Source organism: Athene cunicularia, assembly GCF_003259725.1.
Source record: "Athene cunicularia isolate RWA chromosome 9 unlocalized genomic scaffold, athCun1 chr9_part1, whole genome shotgun sequence".
NCBI lineage: Eukaryota > Metazoa > Chordata > Aves > Strigiformes > Strigidae > Athene > Athene cunicularia.
In genome coordinates, this window is record NW_020799110.1 from 17,697,216 (window position 1) to 17,717,349 (window position 20,134).

Sequence of the window (20,134 nt, forward strand, 5' to 3'; positions counted from 1 at the left end):
GAATTCTGCTACTATTTTTTGTTATATCCAATACAAAGATTTCCACCATAATTGTGATCAGACCTGCAAATCCTTACCCTCCTGATTTGTGTAGGTATTCTCCATCGACTAGGTATCACACATGTGTGCAAGAGAATGGGATGTACAGAACCTCAGAGGTTCTGTGCCTGAACCTGTAAAGGCAATAAATTTTGTTTTTATGTGTCATATAGGTAGGAAATGACATATAGTGGCAAAACAAATGAGGATCATTGTAAAGAGTCGGTTTTAATATTTTGATTACTACGATGAAAGAACCAGAGGAAAAAGCAGGTAATGTCACTGTACCGGTATATAAATCCAAGGTATACCAACATGTCTGGAGCTCTCTCCCTACCTCAGAAAGGGTCAGTGACAAGGTATATGAAACAACTTCTGAATATCTAAAACTTATCTCGTTCACCTCTTTTCCAAACGCAGTTGTGACAGAAGTCTCAAAAATCATGAGTGGTGTGAAGAGCGCAACATATTTGCTAAATATCGCCAGATAAGGAGTAGGAGCATATAATAAAATTTCCAAACAGAAGATTTAAATCAGATTAAAGGAATATTTCCTTACAGAAAGTTTTCCTCACAGAAGTTCTACAGTTACTGCTGTAGAATTTTTTTTAGATGCCATGAAGTATTGCTGAGTTCAGAAAGTGATAAATCTAATTCATAGCAACAAAGCATTAAAGGACCAGGCCAATAGACATAAATTAGTATTGGGATTATTATCTAAGACAGCAGATTTGAAGTCATTCAAAGAGAGTAATAAAGGATTTCGAGAAGTAGAAAAATATGGGGAATGATCTATGACATAAGTTGCAACTTGTCTGGATACAGAAATTCATGCGGTTAAACATCAAAAGAAATTTGTATGAGTGAGAGAAATTGTAGAGAGGTATTGTTTAAAAAAATACTAATTCCTGGAGTTTATAGTGCACATCAGAATGACAGCATGCACAAGATGTAGTTTGATGACAGATATAAGATCAATTGATATATGACCTCATGAACAAAATTCATAGGAGAATTTATTTAGGTCACAGCCCTGCTTTCTACAGTGGTAGAAAAATGGTCTGTAAAGTATTGTATCTGATTTTGTAGATCCCAGTGTTTAGACAAACTGAAAGAGAGATTTAAGCAAAGAAGCCCTGTCAAGGGACATGGCCCCTTCATTTATGCCCTTTCCTCTAGAGGGGGCACAAATCCTGTCATTTCTTTCAGGAACTATTCATTAATGTTGGTAACAGCTCTGATCTTTAGGGCAGATCTAAAATGATTGATGATGAGTTTTTCTACATGTATCTTTGATTATGTTGAACAATGAGTATACATGGCATCCTGGAGACACCAGTGAGAAGATCTTACAACAACCAACTTTGTTCTTGTTATCTCTGATGTGACGGAGAGAAAAAAAAACACACTGAGGAGTAATTCTCCTATTTGTAATGACAGGCTCCCTGTAACTTGTTGCAGGAGACATGAGAGTACATACTGCTGTCCCAGAGAGGTGGGCTAAATACCAAATTTCTATTTCCCTAGGTTTAGAGATTTTAGAGGTATATCCCTGTTTGAGTTGTCCTAGCAGGAAGGCACACTCCTCTGCATGAAGTAAATGAAAAGTTTGTGTATATAACTAGAAGTCATGAGATTGAGAAGCTGAAATTACAAGAAAATAATTAAAACCGGACATTAGAAAACTGTATTGGCGTTGGCTAGAGAGATAAAACCCTGAACAATTGTTACTGTGTATGTTGTGGGAAAAATCATAATCCAGTTTATTTTAATACAATGTAAACAAAATAAATTTGTTTTTTAAAAATAGTCCCAAGAATGTTGTTCTACTGACTGGGCAAGCCAGTTATTTCAGATGAGGTTAAAAGAACAACTGCCTTGAACCACTGCATATAAAGACCTATTTTATGCATCTGAAGATTGATTTATTCTCAACATTCAGGCATATGCTGCTGTTGTCATACCTTAACAAGTTACTGTGTGTTAGCTGCCATGAACCAACTGAGTTCACTGTTAGCCTGTCATAAAATGTGAGATAAAACTTGGTAGTTGAAACTGCTTTCACAGAGCAAATTCACAGGGGCAGAGGGTGTGACGATGGGAATGAGTGTCAACATGAGTAAGTGATGGTGTTTAAGCAAGGAGGAGCAGAGAAATTTTGGGCTTTTATCTCCGTTCCTAACATTGTTCAAATATTTAGTCCAATTACTTCTTGCAGTAAAATGATAAATTCTTCAGGGATTTGGAACTGAATGTTGAGTTGAACCTCTTTGGACATTGTTCTTCACGTGTAGGCAGATGCTTTGTTGTGAGATAAAGATGCTGACTTTTCTATACTGCCTCTGACCCTGTCTAAAAAGAAAAAATCGTTTGTGACCAGAAAAATGTTTAGATTCCTAATCCAAGAAGGAAGGCTGTGAGTCTGCCTGTGTAACAACCAGAGAACTGAAGGCAGCTACTTCACACTGGCATCCCTTTTCACTGATTCTCTATAGATGTCAGTTCTGCTCAGTGGGTCAATTAATTATTCGATATGTAACCCCCAATAACTGTATTAACAATGTAGCTGAGTCTTCAAATTTTAGTCCTGAGCCTGAACGATTAAAATCAAGTATATATTAATATACAGAGGAAAGAATTTTTAAAATAATGATCACAGGGAGTAACTTAATCCAAAATAGCAATACAGACAATGCATACTGAGCGAATGCATTCATGCATTTGCAGTTTTTATTATCTTTCTTTCAGTATTTCTCCAACTAAACAATGTTTTAACTTTTGATCTGGCAGGATGTTTAAGTATGAGAAATAAGAAAAAAATTCATGAGACCACACACCTGTGATATACTGTGTTGTCAATAGTACCGCACCGAGCGCAGTAATGTTGGTTGCATTGCTGGTTTGAAGGCGCTGGAGGACCTGTATAATGCTCGTCTGTTTGACCAGGTGCATAAGCATTTTCTGTTTTATTGATTGCCAAATGTCTCAGCTGGCAAAATGTCTCCTTTCTGGTGGATTGTGGCTTGAAATGGTAACAACTATTTATTTTCAAACTTGCCAAATTTTAATTGTTTTTTCATACTTGATTTGGAAAAATATGGCATCAGTGGGCTGCTGATCATATCACATCTCCTAGATACCTTATGGATGTGTTTTCTTTTCCTGTTTCCACAACCTCTTGTGGGCAAAAAGCTATGACAGTAGCGAGTTGTCACATCTATTTTTCAGGATTTCGTGTGTGTGCAAGTTTTAATCCTTGCTGGGATGAGAGAGCACGTGGCAGTTGCCCCTCCCCAACCCGCGCTGATCGGGTTGGAAGTTAAACACAGACCCCGGCTAAAATAACAAGAAATTTAATACAGCAGAGTGATAGAACCATCTGAACAACAACAGTATCAATGGTAACAACAATAAACAGCAATAACAGTGAACAAGACAAACGATATACAGAGAAATACCGCTAGCTGGTCTACAGAAAGCAAAATTCCCTCCCGAACCTGCCAAGGAGCAAGGAAAGGGTTCCGCCCCCGGACCTGACGTCAGCATGGTATGAATAACCCGGCTGGAGGTCCCTTCCCCCTCTATCTCTGCTGGGGAAAACTTTACTCTACCCTGGCTGAACCAGGACAATGTGGTATTGATGGTTCAACCACATAGTTTTACTGCACAACTCATTGTGTTATTCAGTCCTTCTCTTGTTCTTACAAGAACTGTGTGCCTATTTTGCTTTATCTCATCTAGAAAATGTTTGAAGACTCAGACTTGTAAATCAAGAAGCGTCATGAGTACTTGAACTAATGAAGTCTTGGTTTATGTGAATTTGTGTCTGGAGGTTGATTGATGTCGATGCTAAAGAAAATGGGAATGCTGTTGATGTTCCCGTTGTTGAACTTTGTAAGGGTGCTCTTGTCTTGTAGCTAGCTTGCTGTGTAATAAAGTGTGAGCTTATGCTGTGGTCTTTTTACCAGTTAGAGCACTTACACAGGCTTGATCCTCTATTTGGTTGCCTGTTCATGCAATGGAAGTAAAAGAAGTTTAATTATTTTTGAGATCTTTGGAAAACTATAAAATCTGGTTTGTTCACTGGGGTCTGAATTTATAAGGGTGGACAGACACATAGATTGTGTAAAACTTTGCCTACCTGAATGGACCCTATAGTGTGCTGTTGCTTTTAAAACAGCTAAAAATATAGGAATTGAAAATGTCTTACTTTCAGTAGGATAAGTAATTTCTTTAGTCAGTTTTGACAATCCCAGTAGCAGATTGTTTGGGACTTTTTGTTTCATAAAGATATTTGAATGGTGTTCCTCCCTGGGCTAATCCTGATTGTGTCATAAAACTGAGTATCTGTGGCAGAATTTGTAAGATTTTTGAAGTAATATTATTAGCTTTGAATTAGACTGTGACCCATATGCTTAACTTCAAACTTAATCAGAATGAATTAATCTTTTGTTTAAAAATATCTTAAAGTCTTTTGCATGTAAGTTGTAACACTTTTTTAAAATAGAATATTACGTGTCATTTTTTTGGGTCAATTAATGACTTCTAGAATAATATAAGGGAGCGTATTTACTTAATTTCAGCTTCTCATGTGAACAATGTATTTGAAACAAGCAGAAACTTAATTATAGAAATAAAAATGTGACCAATTTTCATATCATTACATGATGTCCTACCATAAAATTATTTTGTGTAACCTACTGTTGCTCAGGAAAAAATACTTCTTAAAAGGGAAAACAATATTAAGAATAAAGACACTACTGATAATTCTTTCACTGTGTGATGCCTTCATAATGAAATAATAGCATAAGAGCTAAACAAACAAATGTGTTACGTTACTCTAACAAATTTAATGCTTTGTCTTCAGAATTACCCCCTAGTTTTACTACCAGTAATGAGAGTGCCACTGGGGTCCCATTTAACAATTTTACTGTAGGTTGCCAACCCGTACTGAGAGTAAAATGAAGTGATGCTGCAGTAAAAAGCCTCAATATAATCCTCACAGATCTATTGATACTTCTGAGGTCAACTACTTGTCAGAAAGTCTCTATCTTCAGGATAGATATTTTGACCTAATTTTGTTTTTAAAAAACATCTTTGCTAAGTATGGGTGTTGCTGAAAAACACAGTAAATTGACAGGCTGTCTACTTGAAATGTAATATTAAATCCACTATATCTAGATAAATATCAAACAGTTTGAATGGCCTTTCCCAACAGGATAAAGAAACATGTTAAAAAAAAAAAGAAATTATTAAAAATAATCTGATGAAGAAAGCTGAGAAAACCTATAAGATGCTTCTTAGTAATTATCTACATCTAGCAGTACTCTGTGGTTAGTGTGAAGTAACTTTTTTCCTTTTCTTGAGGGAGGGGGAAAGTGATCTCAATTTATTTTGTAGTCATTTCAGTATGCCTTGAGGTACGAATGAGCAAAGTAGTTGATGTATGGTAGCATTACGCATGGGTAACTTAGCTGTTTGCCAGAGCTCTGTTTTTAAAGCCTATCATGCTGTTTAAAATTTGCCTTGTTATGTTTGCTGGTTTTTCAAATAGACTTGGGCAGCCATGCTTTGGTTCTCAATTAAACAGACAATTTCTGTGGGCATTTTTCTGCTGCTTCACTGAAGTAAAGAAAATGGTTTATATCCATTTATTACATTCGCTGGCAGTTTCATTACTCTGAATATTCAAAACTCATAGAATGAGAATGGCAGCTTGGAAGTAATCCAAAATGCTTATGGTTAGTTGGTGTTTCAAAGAATCATGTTCTGAATTAACTGATAAAGGTTGCACCACTTTGTTAGACTTATTGATGTCTTTCCTGATGGGTTAGGGCATTGAGTGGAATTGCTAAAGGAAAACAGTAAAATGTTTACTTCTAGAAAGAAGTTGCTTACGTTGTAGTTTCAGTACGATACAGTTCTTAGCGTCAGCCCTCTAAATCTTAATTAATTCCAGTTCTGTGTGCAGCTTGTAGTTTCTAATAACTGGAACTGATGTAGCTGCCATGTTAATGTTTTCTGTACTATATAAATGTTTTGTCCTGCTTACATTGTTTTGAGGGATGGGAAAGCAAGCCCCAATTGCTCTGGTTTCCAGGAGCTCTGCATAAAGCACCTTCTGTTACTTTATGGCCTGTCCATTCTTTGAAGTCCCTGATAGCCAGGGCTCAAATAGATACAGTTCATATTCTGATTCCTGTAGGGACTGGCTGGTGTCTGACCGAGGTCCAGGTGGTCACTGCACCCTGTGAGGCAGTGTTTCACTGTGACCTAGCACTAGTTCTCCACATGTGGTAGAAGTACCAAGAGCATCCTTAAACACATATGCAAAAGTATTTGCAGGCAGCTTTGCAGTAACAGCCATTTAAGGTGGAGATACCTATGTGCACCATGGTGCTGTTACTAATGAATTTTTACATTCTCACGAGGCAAAAAAAAATCTCATTCATCCTAACTTTCATAATCATAGTGTATTAGCCACTCTCTTTATTTCTTATGTTTGGTTACAGTTGGAAAGATAATGTATTTGTCAGCCTACTTGTTTTCAAGAGATCTTGTTTTGATGGAAGAGTATAGTGTCTAAACATGCAATATCAGTATGATTTTGCTGTCTTTTGTGGGTTAATTAGAAAAGATTATATAATTTAGGAATTTCTTAACTTTAAAGAATCTTTGCTGGATATTTCTCCGAATGATCCTGTTTATCTGAGCAAAGAAGTGTTCAGAAGAAACCTGAATAGCCACAGAGAGAAACAAAGGAGAGGGAAAGAAAGAATAAGAAAGAAACAAACCTGAATAGCTGCAGGTTACAGATTGAGCCTTCTGTACAGAGATATATTTCTTTACTATATTTATTTGTATTTCACTGCTGCTTGAGAGTTCCTATCTACATCTGGCTCTGTGTTTACCATCCTTGCTCTCTAACCAGACAACACAGGCAGTGTGAGAAAGGAAGTGTAATCTTCATTTTACAGTTAGGAGAGAGGCAGAGATAGAGTCTGACTGTTCTCAGGTCACACAGGATGTCTCTGGGAGAGCCAGAAGCTGAACCCACATATGTTGCTTGAGTCCCACTGAGTGACAAGACAGTCTTTTGTCAAAATAGAAGAAAATGCATTGGTTCAATATACTAATCTCAATGCTTTTTCTCTGGACGCTTTTTGGAACATCTGAGTTTTTTCTATTTCAACTCATCCTGTTTTCTTGTCTTTCGTTTCCTAGTTTGCATTAATATTTAATGTGTGATAGAATGGGATTTAAAACTTCACTGATGAATGAAGGATAGAACGAGGCTGAGTTTAAATAATATTTTGGACATAATTAAAATTCTTTCAAAGAGATTACATTTCTAGATAATCTTTATTGCCATTGCTATCTAAAAGATTTAAATCTGTTTCCATCTCTTTCATAAATTGATGCATATGCATAGATAGCATGATATTTCAGATGTGCTTATAAGAAAAATCTTTTTTTTCCTACTTACTGTATTAAAAACAAACTGATAATAGCTTAGTAGGTTTTAATAATTTTCCTTCTAAACTATTCAGAAGTGGATAGTTTTTAATATACTGTGCATAGCTTGAAATTGGTGTGTCTGATGCCTTCTCTCGGTTTGTGATATGTGGTAGATCTTCCCATGATCTCTTCCTGGTCAAGCTGTTTGGTTTTGTATTGGGGAATTTCTCCAGAAATGTAAGTGCAATGCTAGTTTTCCTTTTACTGTTTTAAATTTCTCCTAAGATCTATTTTTATCAGAATACATGAAGAAAATAGTTGTCTAAATGCCAACCAGATAGAGTCAGTTTATGTATCTGAAAACACAACATTTTATCCTGTAACTGGAAAAATTATCTCAGGAAACCATTGAAGAGTTGGAAACTCATAGATTATATCGGCTTTTAATATCTGACAACTGTTTCAGAGATTGTGAGTGCTACTGCACACATGTGTAAAATATCAGTCTGACATTGTGTCAGCTTGGCTTTGTTAACAGGTTGACATTCACTGTGTAGAATGGATTTAAACAATCTGTTGAATTCCTAATATGAGGACTGGATTTACTCTGTTTTGTTTTTTTTTTCTTATTTTACTGGGGTTGCAAGCTGGTATAATGTTTTCTGTGATTGCAGGCTGCAGCAATATAAACAGCCAAAAGTTATTTTCTTACTAACACATCTAAGAGGAGACTCAGAGGTGGAAGACAGGTTTTGTGGTGTTTAGGAGCTCATCTATAGCCTTCTCTTTAGTCTTACTGTTCTATTTTTTTAAGCTCTCTGGAGGATCTACCTGGACTGTCTCCAGGTAAAACAAGTAGAACCTCTCTGAAGAGATGCTGAATGAGCATTGAATGGCAAATTGGTGTCACCAAAAGGAGTACTGGCAGAAAGATCTTACAGATTTACATCTTGCCGTTCTTAAACTGAAACCTTAGGAAACAATTGGACCGGCTGGCAAACAATCCACGTTTGTGAATGTGATTCTGAAGCAAGCGTAGTGTTTTACCATATTCAGTCTGCATTTGGAAATTAACTGCAATACAAAGGGCACCTTGGTATGCATCTATTTTAGGATTCTATTTGAAAAATACTCCAAAGATTACAACTGCCTAGACATATGGAATAGTAATTGCATGCAAATACGTTTTATGATTTTTAGCTCAGCTTTGGAAGTTGCAACTGCTGACTGTGCCTGTTTAGTCAATGAATGTATTATAAAACCAGACTAGTAAATAGAGAAATAGGGACAAAAACAAGAGACCTAGATACTAAATATACTTTCTTAATCAAGTTTATTGAAATTCTACACCTAAAAAAATGCTGGGAGTTTTTTGTTGTGATTATATTGTGTTATTAGTTAATCATGTTCTATGTGGATACATATTACTTGCTTCCTGCTTTTCTCTTTGCAACAGTATTTTAAAATATTGTGAACTTCACAAACAATGGCTAAAAAAGGGCTTTTAAAATTATGTACTCATGGGATACTTATGTTCAGCTCACAACTAGACCAAGGACAGTCTGTGAGCTTTTTTCTGTGAGCTTGAAAAGTTTGTTGAAGATTAAGTCTTGCAACTTTGCTACCTTTTAATTCTGATGTAGCCATGCAGTTCACTGTGTCAAGATGTTTCTCAGAGTCTTTGAGAGGACTAGAGGAACCACAGAAACATCACCCATCACAAATTAATCAGTTTTATTTCCTCATCTCTTTTTAATTGCTAAGTAAAATGAGTTTTCTTGAGTTCAACAGAAAACTTATATGCACAAAGGAGGCCGATTTATTTTGATAGGCTTACTGAAAGAAAAATGAGCTTTAGAATTAATAGTAACTAAGAAAAGGGAATTATAAGTTTAAATCCTGTGAAGTACTTCATAAAACTCAATTCTGACCAAGTGCATGGCTGAAGTTCTATATCTACACTCATCTTTTTTTGTTCTTCATTAAAAGCAGTCTTAAATTATTTCACTTTCACTGCATGTGGAAAGTTAGTGGCGATTCATAAGGTGCAAGGTATGGGTGGCAGTAAGCACAGCTGTTTCCAGTCAAACAAGCTCAGAAGTTTACAGCAAATAACATGTATTGCAATGCACTTTTTATTATTTTGCTTGTAAAGTGAATGGATGTATTCACTAAGGGGAAAAAATGCCTTTTGTGATTGCTTGAAAATATTATTTTTTCTTTCTTGTTATTAGGTTTGCAAATAATATTTTACATGTGATGAGAACAATTAAATTTCATCAGAATAGAATAGATGGGCATTTATTAATCAAAAATGGGTTAATGTGAATTTGGATTAATTGTGAAAGAATGAGTAAAGAGCTTATCCAACATTAGGATAGCTTCATGTCTTTGAAACTCGGATCTAGTCCAAGCAACTAGAACATGAAAAAACTGTTGCAAACAATTTTTGAACTGGGTTTTGTTCACACATCAACACTTTTTATCTTCAACCCTCTTAAAGGAAAAGGAAGTTTCTGTGAAAATCTCTGCTACTCAGCACTGGGAGCAAGCTTGAAATGTAACTGACAAACCATAGAACAGAACTAGGTTGTGTTCCTTCCTGGAAACTGTTCTTTTCTGTCACTTAAATATTATTTTGCAAAGAAGCAATCTAGCAATTGTTCTTTGAGAACTTATATATTCTGTTGATTTGCAGGAGAGACTTGAGATAAACCCATTTGATCATAAAAATCCATACTTACTTGATATATTAAGTACATATAAACTCACTATATAGTTGAGTTTTAAAAATGAAGAAGAGTCAGAGTTTGACCCTGCTACTGAGTGTGTCACCTGATATGTATGAGATGTGTCTCCATGCAGAGTAAATACCATTCAGAGCTATAATCAAACCATGAGATAAATGAGCAGACCATATATTTTGGACTGTCTTCCACGGCCTCTAACTCTTCTGCATCAGTCAGTACAAAATCTGACATTCATCATTAACTGTCTCCAAAGTTAACTTTCATAATAATGTTTTCTCTGTTTTCTGTCCAAAAATGTTACAGAGGCTAAGGTACAGTAAAATTTCAGACAAAGAAAGAATTCTAGCTGAGGTCAATAATAGTGCTGTTTAGATAAGAAAGTGTAATACTAAGATTTGGTGTCCCTGATGCCAGGCCTTTGAAGTGATGGAAAGGTGTCCTTGTGTAGACTCAACACTTTGTTTTTATGACATTAATGATATATAAAGCTTATGTAATTGTTACGATAAATGAAACAAATGTTTAATAATAAATAACTGCAGTCCTTCACTGAGAAATACAAGAAACATTGCTTATGTAGGGAACTGGAATATTGTACAAGGAAGAACTGGGTAACCTTTAGGACTGGAGCACTTAAATCTGCACTTAAAGACTGGTGAAATCTGCACTTAAAGACTGAGGAAATGTATGTTTCCAGTGATGGGTTATCCCTTTGACGTGAAGACAAATCAAGGGAACTGCCTGGCTTAGTTGGTCAAATGACATGACAGTGAGTCAGCAGTGTGATTTAGCTCTAAGGCAAACATTTAAGTAATATCAAGGAAGCTATTTCCAGGACAAACAAAAGTATCGATGCATTTGCAAAAGGCAGTGCTAAACTTTGGAGTCTGGAGTGCAAAGATGCTCATGTGAATGCAGGACTTGTCCTCCACAAGGAGGCTGGGCAAGCTTTGCTTATTTAGTCTGTGAGGTGAAACTTGAGAAAGGTTTGTAGATGTATTCTATAAATACATCATGGATGTAAACATCAGCATAGAAGAGAGAAAAGGCATTTAACCTGAAAGTCAATGATGATGTAAGTAACTGAGTACAAACTAGCTGTAGATAAATTTAAGCTAGAAATTAGAAGGTGGCAGGTGAGCTTAGGACAGGATTTTTCCTACATCACTGAGCTCAGTCCTGTCCTGCACTAACAGATGCTGTTTTAAAAATAAGCACACTTTTGCCCCAACTTCTAACTCCTGATAGACAGTTTTCAGCACCAGAGCAAACTAGATTCTGAAACTGCTGTCCACTAAACAAAGTGCGGGTACAAGGCTGCTCTATTTGTTTTAAATAGAAGTTGTGTCCACAAATAGGATTGGGTGATGTGGTTAATGCTGGCAACACGGAGCTGCTTCATGTCCTGCTGCGCCCCATTCCTACTTCTGTTACAGTGTTAAATTTCTAGATGACTGTTGTTTTCCCTGGGTAGGTTACTCTTTTAAGACTGCGTTTGAAAATTCCTGATTATGAACAGTGGCCATGTTGCTGCTTTGTGTTTATCACTTTGCTTTAATGTGTCAACAGTGAATTAACATTAAATAGTCTGAGAAAAGCGGTTAATATAGATTAATTATATTCTTTGAATTTATTTCCTTGAAGATACATCAAAGATGAGCTTGGTTCATAAATATGTTTAGAAGATAAATGCAGTGAGAGAAAAGAACCCTGTTTTATAGTCTCTGTAAAGTTCAGAAATAAATCCTTTATATGCAGTAATTGACCTATATGATATGTTTTTCCCAGTTTGTTTCAGATCCTTGTGCCAGCAACCCCTGTCACCATGGTAACTGCAGCGCTAGCGGTGATGGCTACCTCTGTGTCTGTAATGAAGGCTATGAGGGAACAAACTGTGAACACTCATTTCACAGCCTTCCAGTCTCTGAATGGACAGAGCTGACGTCACCAAGACAGAGCAGACTGGTCTCATCCACCTTGGAACCTGACATTGTTCTTCCTCGTTCAAGAGCAACTGTGACGTTACCTACATGGCAGCCAAAAGCGGGACAGAAAGTTGTAGATCTGAAATGGGATGAAACAGAGGTGAGAATATTCTATCTAAACAAAAATGCACAGAAAAGAACTTTTAAGTGTTATCGTTGTTGGGTTGTAATTTGTGCATGTTGTCGTGGATGTCTACATGAGGGGACTGAAGATATGATTTCTGTCCTGAGTTAAGTATGCTAATAAAATTAAACACAATGAATATGAATACTTGTTAAAAGTAATGGATTTAAGTTGGCCAACTTGTTGTATTAGGTATTTCTTTGAAATGGGATAATATTGTTTCTTCCAATCATTTGTATGACACCGTATCTCCAAACTTCAAATAAATTTAGGAAAATTAAAAGGTTAAAACAATACCTTTAATATGTTTTTTTTCTGTTTGCAGTTATAATCGCATGTTTTGAAAAATACATGTCCTTGCAGTGTTAAGAAAACATAGTTATTTGGGGATTAAAACTGGTAGTCAATATATTACACAGTACACAACTCTAGTGATGCAATGATGATGGAGGAAACTTCTAAACATTTGTTGTGTCTTTTAGCAAAATGACAAACTTAACAGTGTCTGGCAAAACTGCATCTGGAAAGCACACAACATATGAGCTTTAAGAAATGTGACCTTTGCTTTCTATTGTTTTGTACGCTGTTTTATTAGTAATTCTTAGATGTCTTGCCTAGACTCTAGTATCTGCAAAAGTAAAAAGAAGTATCAGACTTAACCCAATTACTGTTAAATATTAATCTTTACATGTGAAAACCAAGTATAGATAGAAAGTATGTTTTCTTGCAAAGAAAAACTGATTATTTATCTCTGGATAATTTTTCTGTGTATTAAGTTCATTCTATCACATGACCATTCTCCTCCCTTCTTCTTTGAAGTCCATTACTGCAAGAATGATTTGTCGTTCTCTTCACTGTTGTTCTCTTACTTGGAGGTGTGAGACTACTACTCCTGCATATACTTTTCCTACTGTGGTTGGTACTGAAACCAGATCCAAAGATCACCCACCTATAATAATGCTAACTATGTACAAAATGCATCCCAAAGAACAGTCTGCCATAGAAGTGAGCATCTGTTTTGGGGGTAATGGTAGTGCCTTTTTTTTTCATTTTGTTTGGATCAACTTAGTAGCAAGCACCCAGGCCTTCATTAGAAGCTTGTTGGTGAAGAAATATTATAATTTCAGTAGGCAAAGAATTAAAATCTTCATGACATCTTTTTCTTGATGAAAAATGCATTGTAAAATTATTTCATTTGAGTTTTTTTTGAGGGATAAATAGGTTAAATGTCAGCTGTATCTGTTTTTGAAGTGTTTCAAGGAGTGTGATTCTTCTGAGGTGTTTTCACAATCTGTAATGAGAAAGTGAACAGGCATAAGTTTAATCATGGAATAAGTATATTTTTCATCATTCTTTGCTAGCCCAAACAAATTTGTTCATGTTTTTACTGCAATGTTTATTTAAATCAGTTTTTCAAATTAAAGTCAACCTATGTAAAATATATATTTGATGTGTTATGACTCTCAGATTATATCTGAGGTACAAGTAGTTGTAGGGCTGTATCCCATTTCAGTGGGAGTTTTGGTGGGCAATGTCTGGAGAACAGAGCTTTATTTCTTGAAATTCCATCTCCCATATCTATTATTTTACACTAGAACATATGTCAGGCACCAAGTATGGAGTTTGGAGAGCGCACTGAAGCAGAAACGAACAACGATCTCCTTTTATTACTTAGTTTAAAAGAAGTGTCATCTCTGCATGGGTGCTCCATATGTCCTGATCAATTAAGGGCATGCCCTTCTCTGTACCAGATTTCCCTTGTGCTTCTTGCTCAATCTGTTGTCTGGTATTGTATAAGCAACATTTCTGCCTGGTTTGCATTTTAGGTAAATTCACTAAGCATTTCAGCCAAACAGATCCTTCGCAAGTGGGTATTTTAATAGCTGAAATTCATCCCTTCTGCAGGTCTCCTGTTACTTGAGAAATACATATATGTTATCAATTGTGATTGCATTATTAGCACTAACATGGAAGTTATTTGTTACCCTATTATGAAACTACTTGTGTTGATATGTGTTTAATAGATTGTGATGGTTCTTGTGGTCTTTCTAGTGTAGCATAATGATCTTCTGTCCTTTGGAATTCACAGTGAGAGAGATGCTTATCCGAAAGAAAGAGATTTCAGTTTCTCTGACCTATATTAAACTAAAGAGAGTTGATTTGCCTTAAGGTCTGTGTTCAAGCCTCTTCAGTGGAGACTTCAAGAGTAAAGAGTTAAGTGTTAAGCAGGAAACTGTTACCTTTTATCACAGCTTTAAAAGCTTTGCAAAGCTTGTCCTTTCTTGCCCTCTTAAAAGGACAAAAAAAAAAAAAAAAAGTAACTCTAGGTTTTGTGTTGCAAAAACCTACTGTTTTGATCTTCCTTGAGATTCAGAGGCAACAAAGGCTGCTATTATTATGTTGGGATTTTTGTTTGTTTGGTTTTGTTTTTTAAAATCTTCTAAGTCATCCTGTTTTTCACATTATTGTGTACTGATACTGCAAGTGAACTAATAGTTTTCATACTCTTTTGTCTCTCTGCTTAGAGAGAAATTTTGACAGAATCTCTCAAAATGAAAGCTCTCACTATCTTGCAAGGACAAGTTTCCATGGAAGCTTTTTCAGCAAGTTTTGCGAACTCAAATAATGAACAGCTGAGAGAAGTACATTGTCTAAGAGAGGCATGATGTACGGTTACAGTTGGACATTTTTTCTGTATTCCATAGACACTAGGGATATACTCGGTAATGCTGACTTGACTGAACCTTCTCAGTAATGTCTCCACCAGTAGACAACACACAGATGCCTTTGGATACAGTTTGTTTTCTTAGACAGCTCTTGCTATAAGAAATTAGTCTTTTCCTGATATGCAGATTAAGGGCTACAAACACAGGTCATTGAGAGAAAAATATTGTCTGTTGGTTTCTTTAGTATAATAGGAATTTATCTTTGTGTTCAGCTGTTGAAAGAGAACATTTTTTCCTACTTTGGGTAACTAATTTGTTCCCCTTGCAAGAGAGATACAACTAGCAATCCACATTTCCCCATTTCAATGATCTTTTGTGTTACAGTGCAGAAAATATATATATTAGCCAATAATAGAAGAAAAAAGAAACCATTTTGTTTACCCTACTCAACTAACAGATCCAACAAAGGTTTCTGTGTACAAAATCAACTGTAAGAATAGCAGTACTGTACTCATATATTACTTTTCCTTAGTAGCTCTCAAATTTTTTTCAAGGGAAATCAGCAGTATTATTCACATTTTACAGATGAAGCCACTGAAGCACAGAGCAGTAAAGTGATTTGCCAGGTATGCAGCCAGGAATTAGAATGCTAGGCATGCGAGTCCTAGTCTAACCTTTTATTTATACTGCAATGCTACCACTCAGATTCAAGCGTTTGGAGCTAGTGATTAGAGGCTACAATAAACTTGTAATTCCCCTTGCAATGGGGACAGCATTTGTTTTACATGTGTTCTTAACAGATTATAAGCCTTTAAAAGGAGTATAGCTGGGTCAGGTGGAAAATCCTGAAATAGAGTGCTCCTGCTCTGCAGCAATGCTTAAGGAATAATTCTGCTTGAAACAGAGACCTTTGACTGCTTATGTGTTGCTAAATGTTTGTGCATTTTTTGCCAAAGTATGCTATGGATGCTGAAGGAGGCTGAACAGAATCATGGAGGTGAGATCTATTTGGGGTTGCTAAATACATAGAAATGACAGCTTAGAAAAATGTTTCACATGGAAATAGGTGGCTGGAGGATGTATACTTGCCCTTTTCTTATCCTATTTTCTTGGCACTCCTCTTTAAGAACAGAAATGCCCTGGAGAAAACTCTACTGAGTGCAATTATGTCAAAATGCCGAAGCCCTGCTTGCTGCATCTGTATTGTTGGGTGGGCTCAGGATTTTTGATTATCTAGGAATCATCCCATCTTGAAGTCTTTGAGAGTCTGAGCAAAAAAACCCCTCCTGATGTGTTTTCTGCCTTTCAGTGTGTTGGAGTTGAAGTATCTATGGCTGACTTGACAGTCTTTCGTTGGATTTTACATCGTAGCTTACTCTTCAGTGACCTGCATTACAGAATCACAGAATCATTCAGGTTGGAAAAGACCCTTGGGATCATTGAGTCCAACCATCAGCCCTACTCCACAAAGTTCACACTGCATGTAAAGATATGACTATGTGGAATTTTTGCTTAATGAACTCCTTTCCACAGTGTTTACCTTTATTCAGAACAGCTCCATACACTCAAGAATAAGAAATGATCATTATTTGTTCAAGCAAGAGATATTTACTGAATGGCAGTGTTGTGGTTTAGCCAGGGGATAGGGAGCTAAGCCCCACACAGCTGCTTGCTCACTCCCCAACCCAGTGGAAGGGGTAAAAGTGTGAAAACTCATGGATTGAGATGAAGACGGTTTAATAATTTTAAAAAGTGAGAAAAAGAAAACAACAAAGAAAAACCCCAAACAAAACAAAGAAAACTAAGTGGTGCAAAACAACCCAGCTGCTCACCATCAACCGACTGATGCACCGCCAGTCTCTGAGCAACAGCAGCCCTGGCCAACTTCTATCCCCCACAACCTAGTTTTATTGCTGAGCATGACATCATACGGAATGGGATATCCCTTTGATCAGTGAGGGTCAGCTGTCCCACTGTGTCCCCCGAACCTTGTTGTGCACCACCAGCCTACTTGCTGGCAGGGCAGTTTGAGAAGCAGAAAAGGCCTTGGTGCTGTGTAAGCACTGCTCAGCATTAACAAAAAGATCTGTGTTATCAACACTGTTTTCATCACAAATTCAAAACATAACACCATGTAAGGTACTGTGAAGAAAATTAACTCTATTCTGGCCAAAACCTGTACAGACTGATTGTCAGATTTTATGAAGTTGACATTGAATTTGGTAGCCATCCTGAGACAAGAAGGCACCTGACTAATATGATGGCCCAGGTAATTTATCTGAGAAAGTGTCATTGTGTTAAGATAGCCTACTGTGCCCGCTGAAGCATCTACCTCTTGGTGTAATATTGCCATTATTAACCTGTGACAGAAATACAAAGTTTTAATAGTGTTGTCTAGAGGATTGCCATGCACCAGAGTGCGCTGGATCCTCTTGGCTCCGTGATTGCTGACTCTACAAAGTGCCTTTTGCTCAGATGAGCAAACACAAACTGCCAGCAACAGAATTTGCTGGGTGGATATGCAGCCTTCCTTACATCACATTTCAGTGCTACAATAACTGGCAAGTGTTTTTCATTTGATACTGTTTTTGGATGCAGTCTGTCAGTCTTCCCTTGGTGTTCTTCAGAGAGGCACTACTCCTACTCTAAACAGTTTTGCTTTTCTCTCCCACTGGTGAGATATGTTAGAAGTAAGCCTTTATTTTCTTTCTGTTCTGGTTTTTCATTCAAGCGTTGTCCCATATGAAACTCTGGAGGGTAGAAACAAATACACTTATGTGGAGGTTAAGCTGTGTGACAGTAGGTTTTCACGTTTACGGGACAAGGGAACTGCTTTTCTTTTATAATTTTTTTCTCTATGAATGGATTTCATGCTGGAAATGACCCTGGTTTGCTGGGCATCTTGACTACAAGAAATCTCTTATGGTTCTATTATATTGCCTTTTATTTTCCTACGTCTTTTTTCCATTTTTAATTCTTTGCAGACAGCTGTTTAAGATATTATCGACAGGATCTAACCTGTTTTATGTCTTTAACATGATTTTTCCCTTGCATAAGGAAGTCTGACAAAGTTGTCATGCTTCTTAGAAAATAAAAGCTACCTCTTACCACCCTTAGAGGGTTGGAAAAGAAGAAATCCTGCAGTCCTTATCCTGATGGAATATTATGTTCAGAAAAGGCAGAACTGCACATTATAAAACTTGCTTTATTGAATTAAAAATATGTAATCCCTTGGAAGATGATTTGAAAGAGTTAGCATTTGCAGGATCATTCCTCATAATACATTCATCGTGATAGTTTCTGTCCTACCGAAGAAATTAAAGGTTATCTTTCTTAATCACCATGTCTGTTTTAATGGGAGACGACCCCAGAACATAGCCTTGTTTTTCTCAAAGAACTAATTTTCATACTCTTTCCATTAACATAATGTCTTTTCAAATATGTTTACATTTTAAAGCATAGTGTTTTTTCTTTTAAGCACTGATTTTTCTGTAAGATGAGTTTGTATTCATCTCTTTTATTTAGTTCAAGAATGATGTGTGGAGATGAGTTAATTCCAGACTGACTTGCCCTACTGCTTTGGCTGCAAGACCATGCAGATTTCTTTGTTGCCCCATTAGAGGTAAAAATAGGAGAACAGGTGGAAAGACAAGAGATTAGCCAGTGAGAACCTTCACAGCTAGCAGAGAAGCGGCAGTTACAGAGATGCCTGTGTGAGTGTGCACACGCATGCACACATACTTATTTGTATAACCTTGGGAATATTTTCAAAATGAAGCACTCTTACTGTGTGTTGGAGTGGGGTTTATGTGAAAGCCGTGATGTCACGGAAGTTACAATGGCAATTTACAGGAAAAGGAAAGAGTTGGTAGGCAACTGACTCGGGGAGTGAATTTTTACTCACAGAACCACAGTGTAGGTTGGACGGGATCTCGAGGCTGTGTGGTCTAACCCTCTTGCTCAAAGCAGGGTCAGCTAGAGCAGGTTGCTCAGAACTGTGTTTGGTTGAGTCTTGAATACCTCCAAGGCTGGGAGTCCATAAGATACCTGGAGAGCCTCTTCCAGTGTTTGGAAGTATTTGTTAGTTTTCAGAAATATTCATTAATATCTTGTTAATAAGATAGTGAGGAATTGCTGAGACTGATGTGAATTTGGTCATTCCACTTACAGACCACTTTAGTCTGAGGCAAGTGTGACATGTTTTGCAAGAAGCTTTGCCTTCTGTGGGTCTTTAAACTCAGTGGGTTGAGATACAAAAGAAATGCAAACCTGTATCACGGTAGTAGAATGCCTGTATTTTGCAGTGTTGATGAGGCTTTGAAGAATTACAGATGTCTGGTCAGCTTTCCAAGAAACTCACTGTGAAATTTCATACACAACTAGTATCTTCAGATAACTACTAGTAGTGAGAGGTTGCATATATGTATCCTAGCATAAATGTAGAATCTGTATGTTACTTTTCTTAGCCTCACTGAACTGAAGGCTTGTACACTTAATTTACCAAAGTAATACAGGCACTCATGTAAAAATTATTACCTTGGGATTTATGTATGTATTTCAGCACTTACTAAATTGTCTATTTCATTATTCTGGTTGGTGTGTAAGGCAGAAAGCATCTGTAAAATTCATATTATTTAATTTTTTCAGAAAAGTTGTAATATGGAAGAACAGTCTGTTGCTCTCTTTGTAGGTACCACACCTGACTTCCTTTGCAGTCTCATCTGTGCCACTGCTATGGCCTGGTAAGGTAATCTTCTAGCCAGCTCACTGTTGTCTTGTTAAGGTCCAGGAAGAGACTGCAGGAACAGGTGTAGTCTTCTGGAGATTTCACTCTTGCTTTCTCAAATGATGCTTCTCTTTTTACCTTTGTAAAGACTTGGAAAGTTGAAGCAGAAATGTAGTTCTTGTATATCATGTTCTCTTTTAAAAAACAAAAACATGATTTGAATGCAAATTTAAGGAACATGCGTGTGAAGAGGAATTCTTTCCTATCAGCAATTTGATATTTAAGTGTTTTAAACTCTTAAGTAATATATTAAAAGAGCAATTATTCAGTATATTCCATACTGATGTAGGAGATTATCTTTGTAAGCAGCTCCTAAACATACTTTA

At 36.6% G+C, this 20,134-nt stretch overlaps 1 protein-coding gene across 1 annotated transcript in view; it reads left to right on the forward strand.

Annotated features, from left to right (window-relative positions):
* The first annotated feature begins 287 nt into the window (after window positions 1-287).
* Window positions 288-20,134, forward strand: part of DNER (delta/notch like EGF repeat containing) — a 93,164-nt gene continuing 73,317 nt past the window's right edge. Inside the window, exons 1-2 of the mRNA XM_026854999.1 lie at window positions 288-344; window positions 12,036-12,332. Coding sequence (XP_026710800.1) covers window positions 288-344; window positions 12,036-12,332 — 354 coding nt within the window. The remainder of the gene's footprint in view (window positions 345-12,035; window positions 12,333-20,134) is intronic.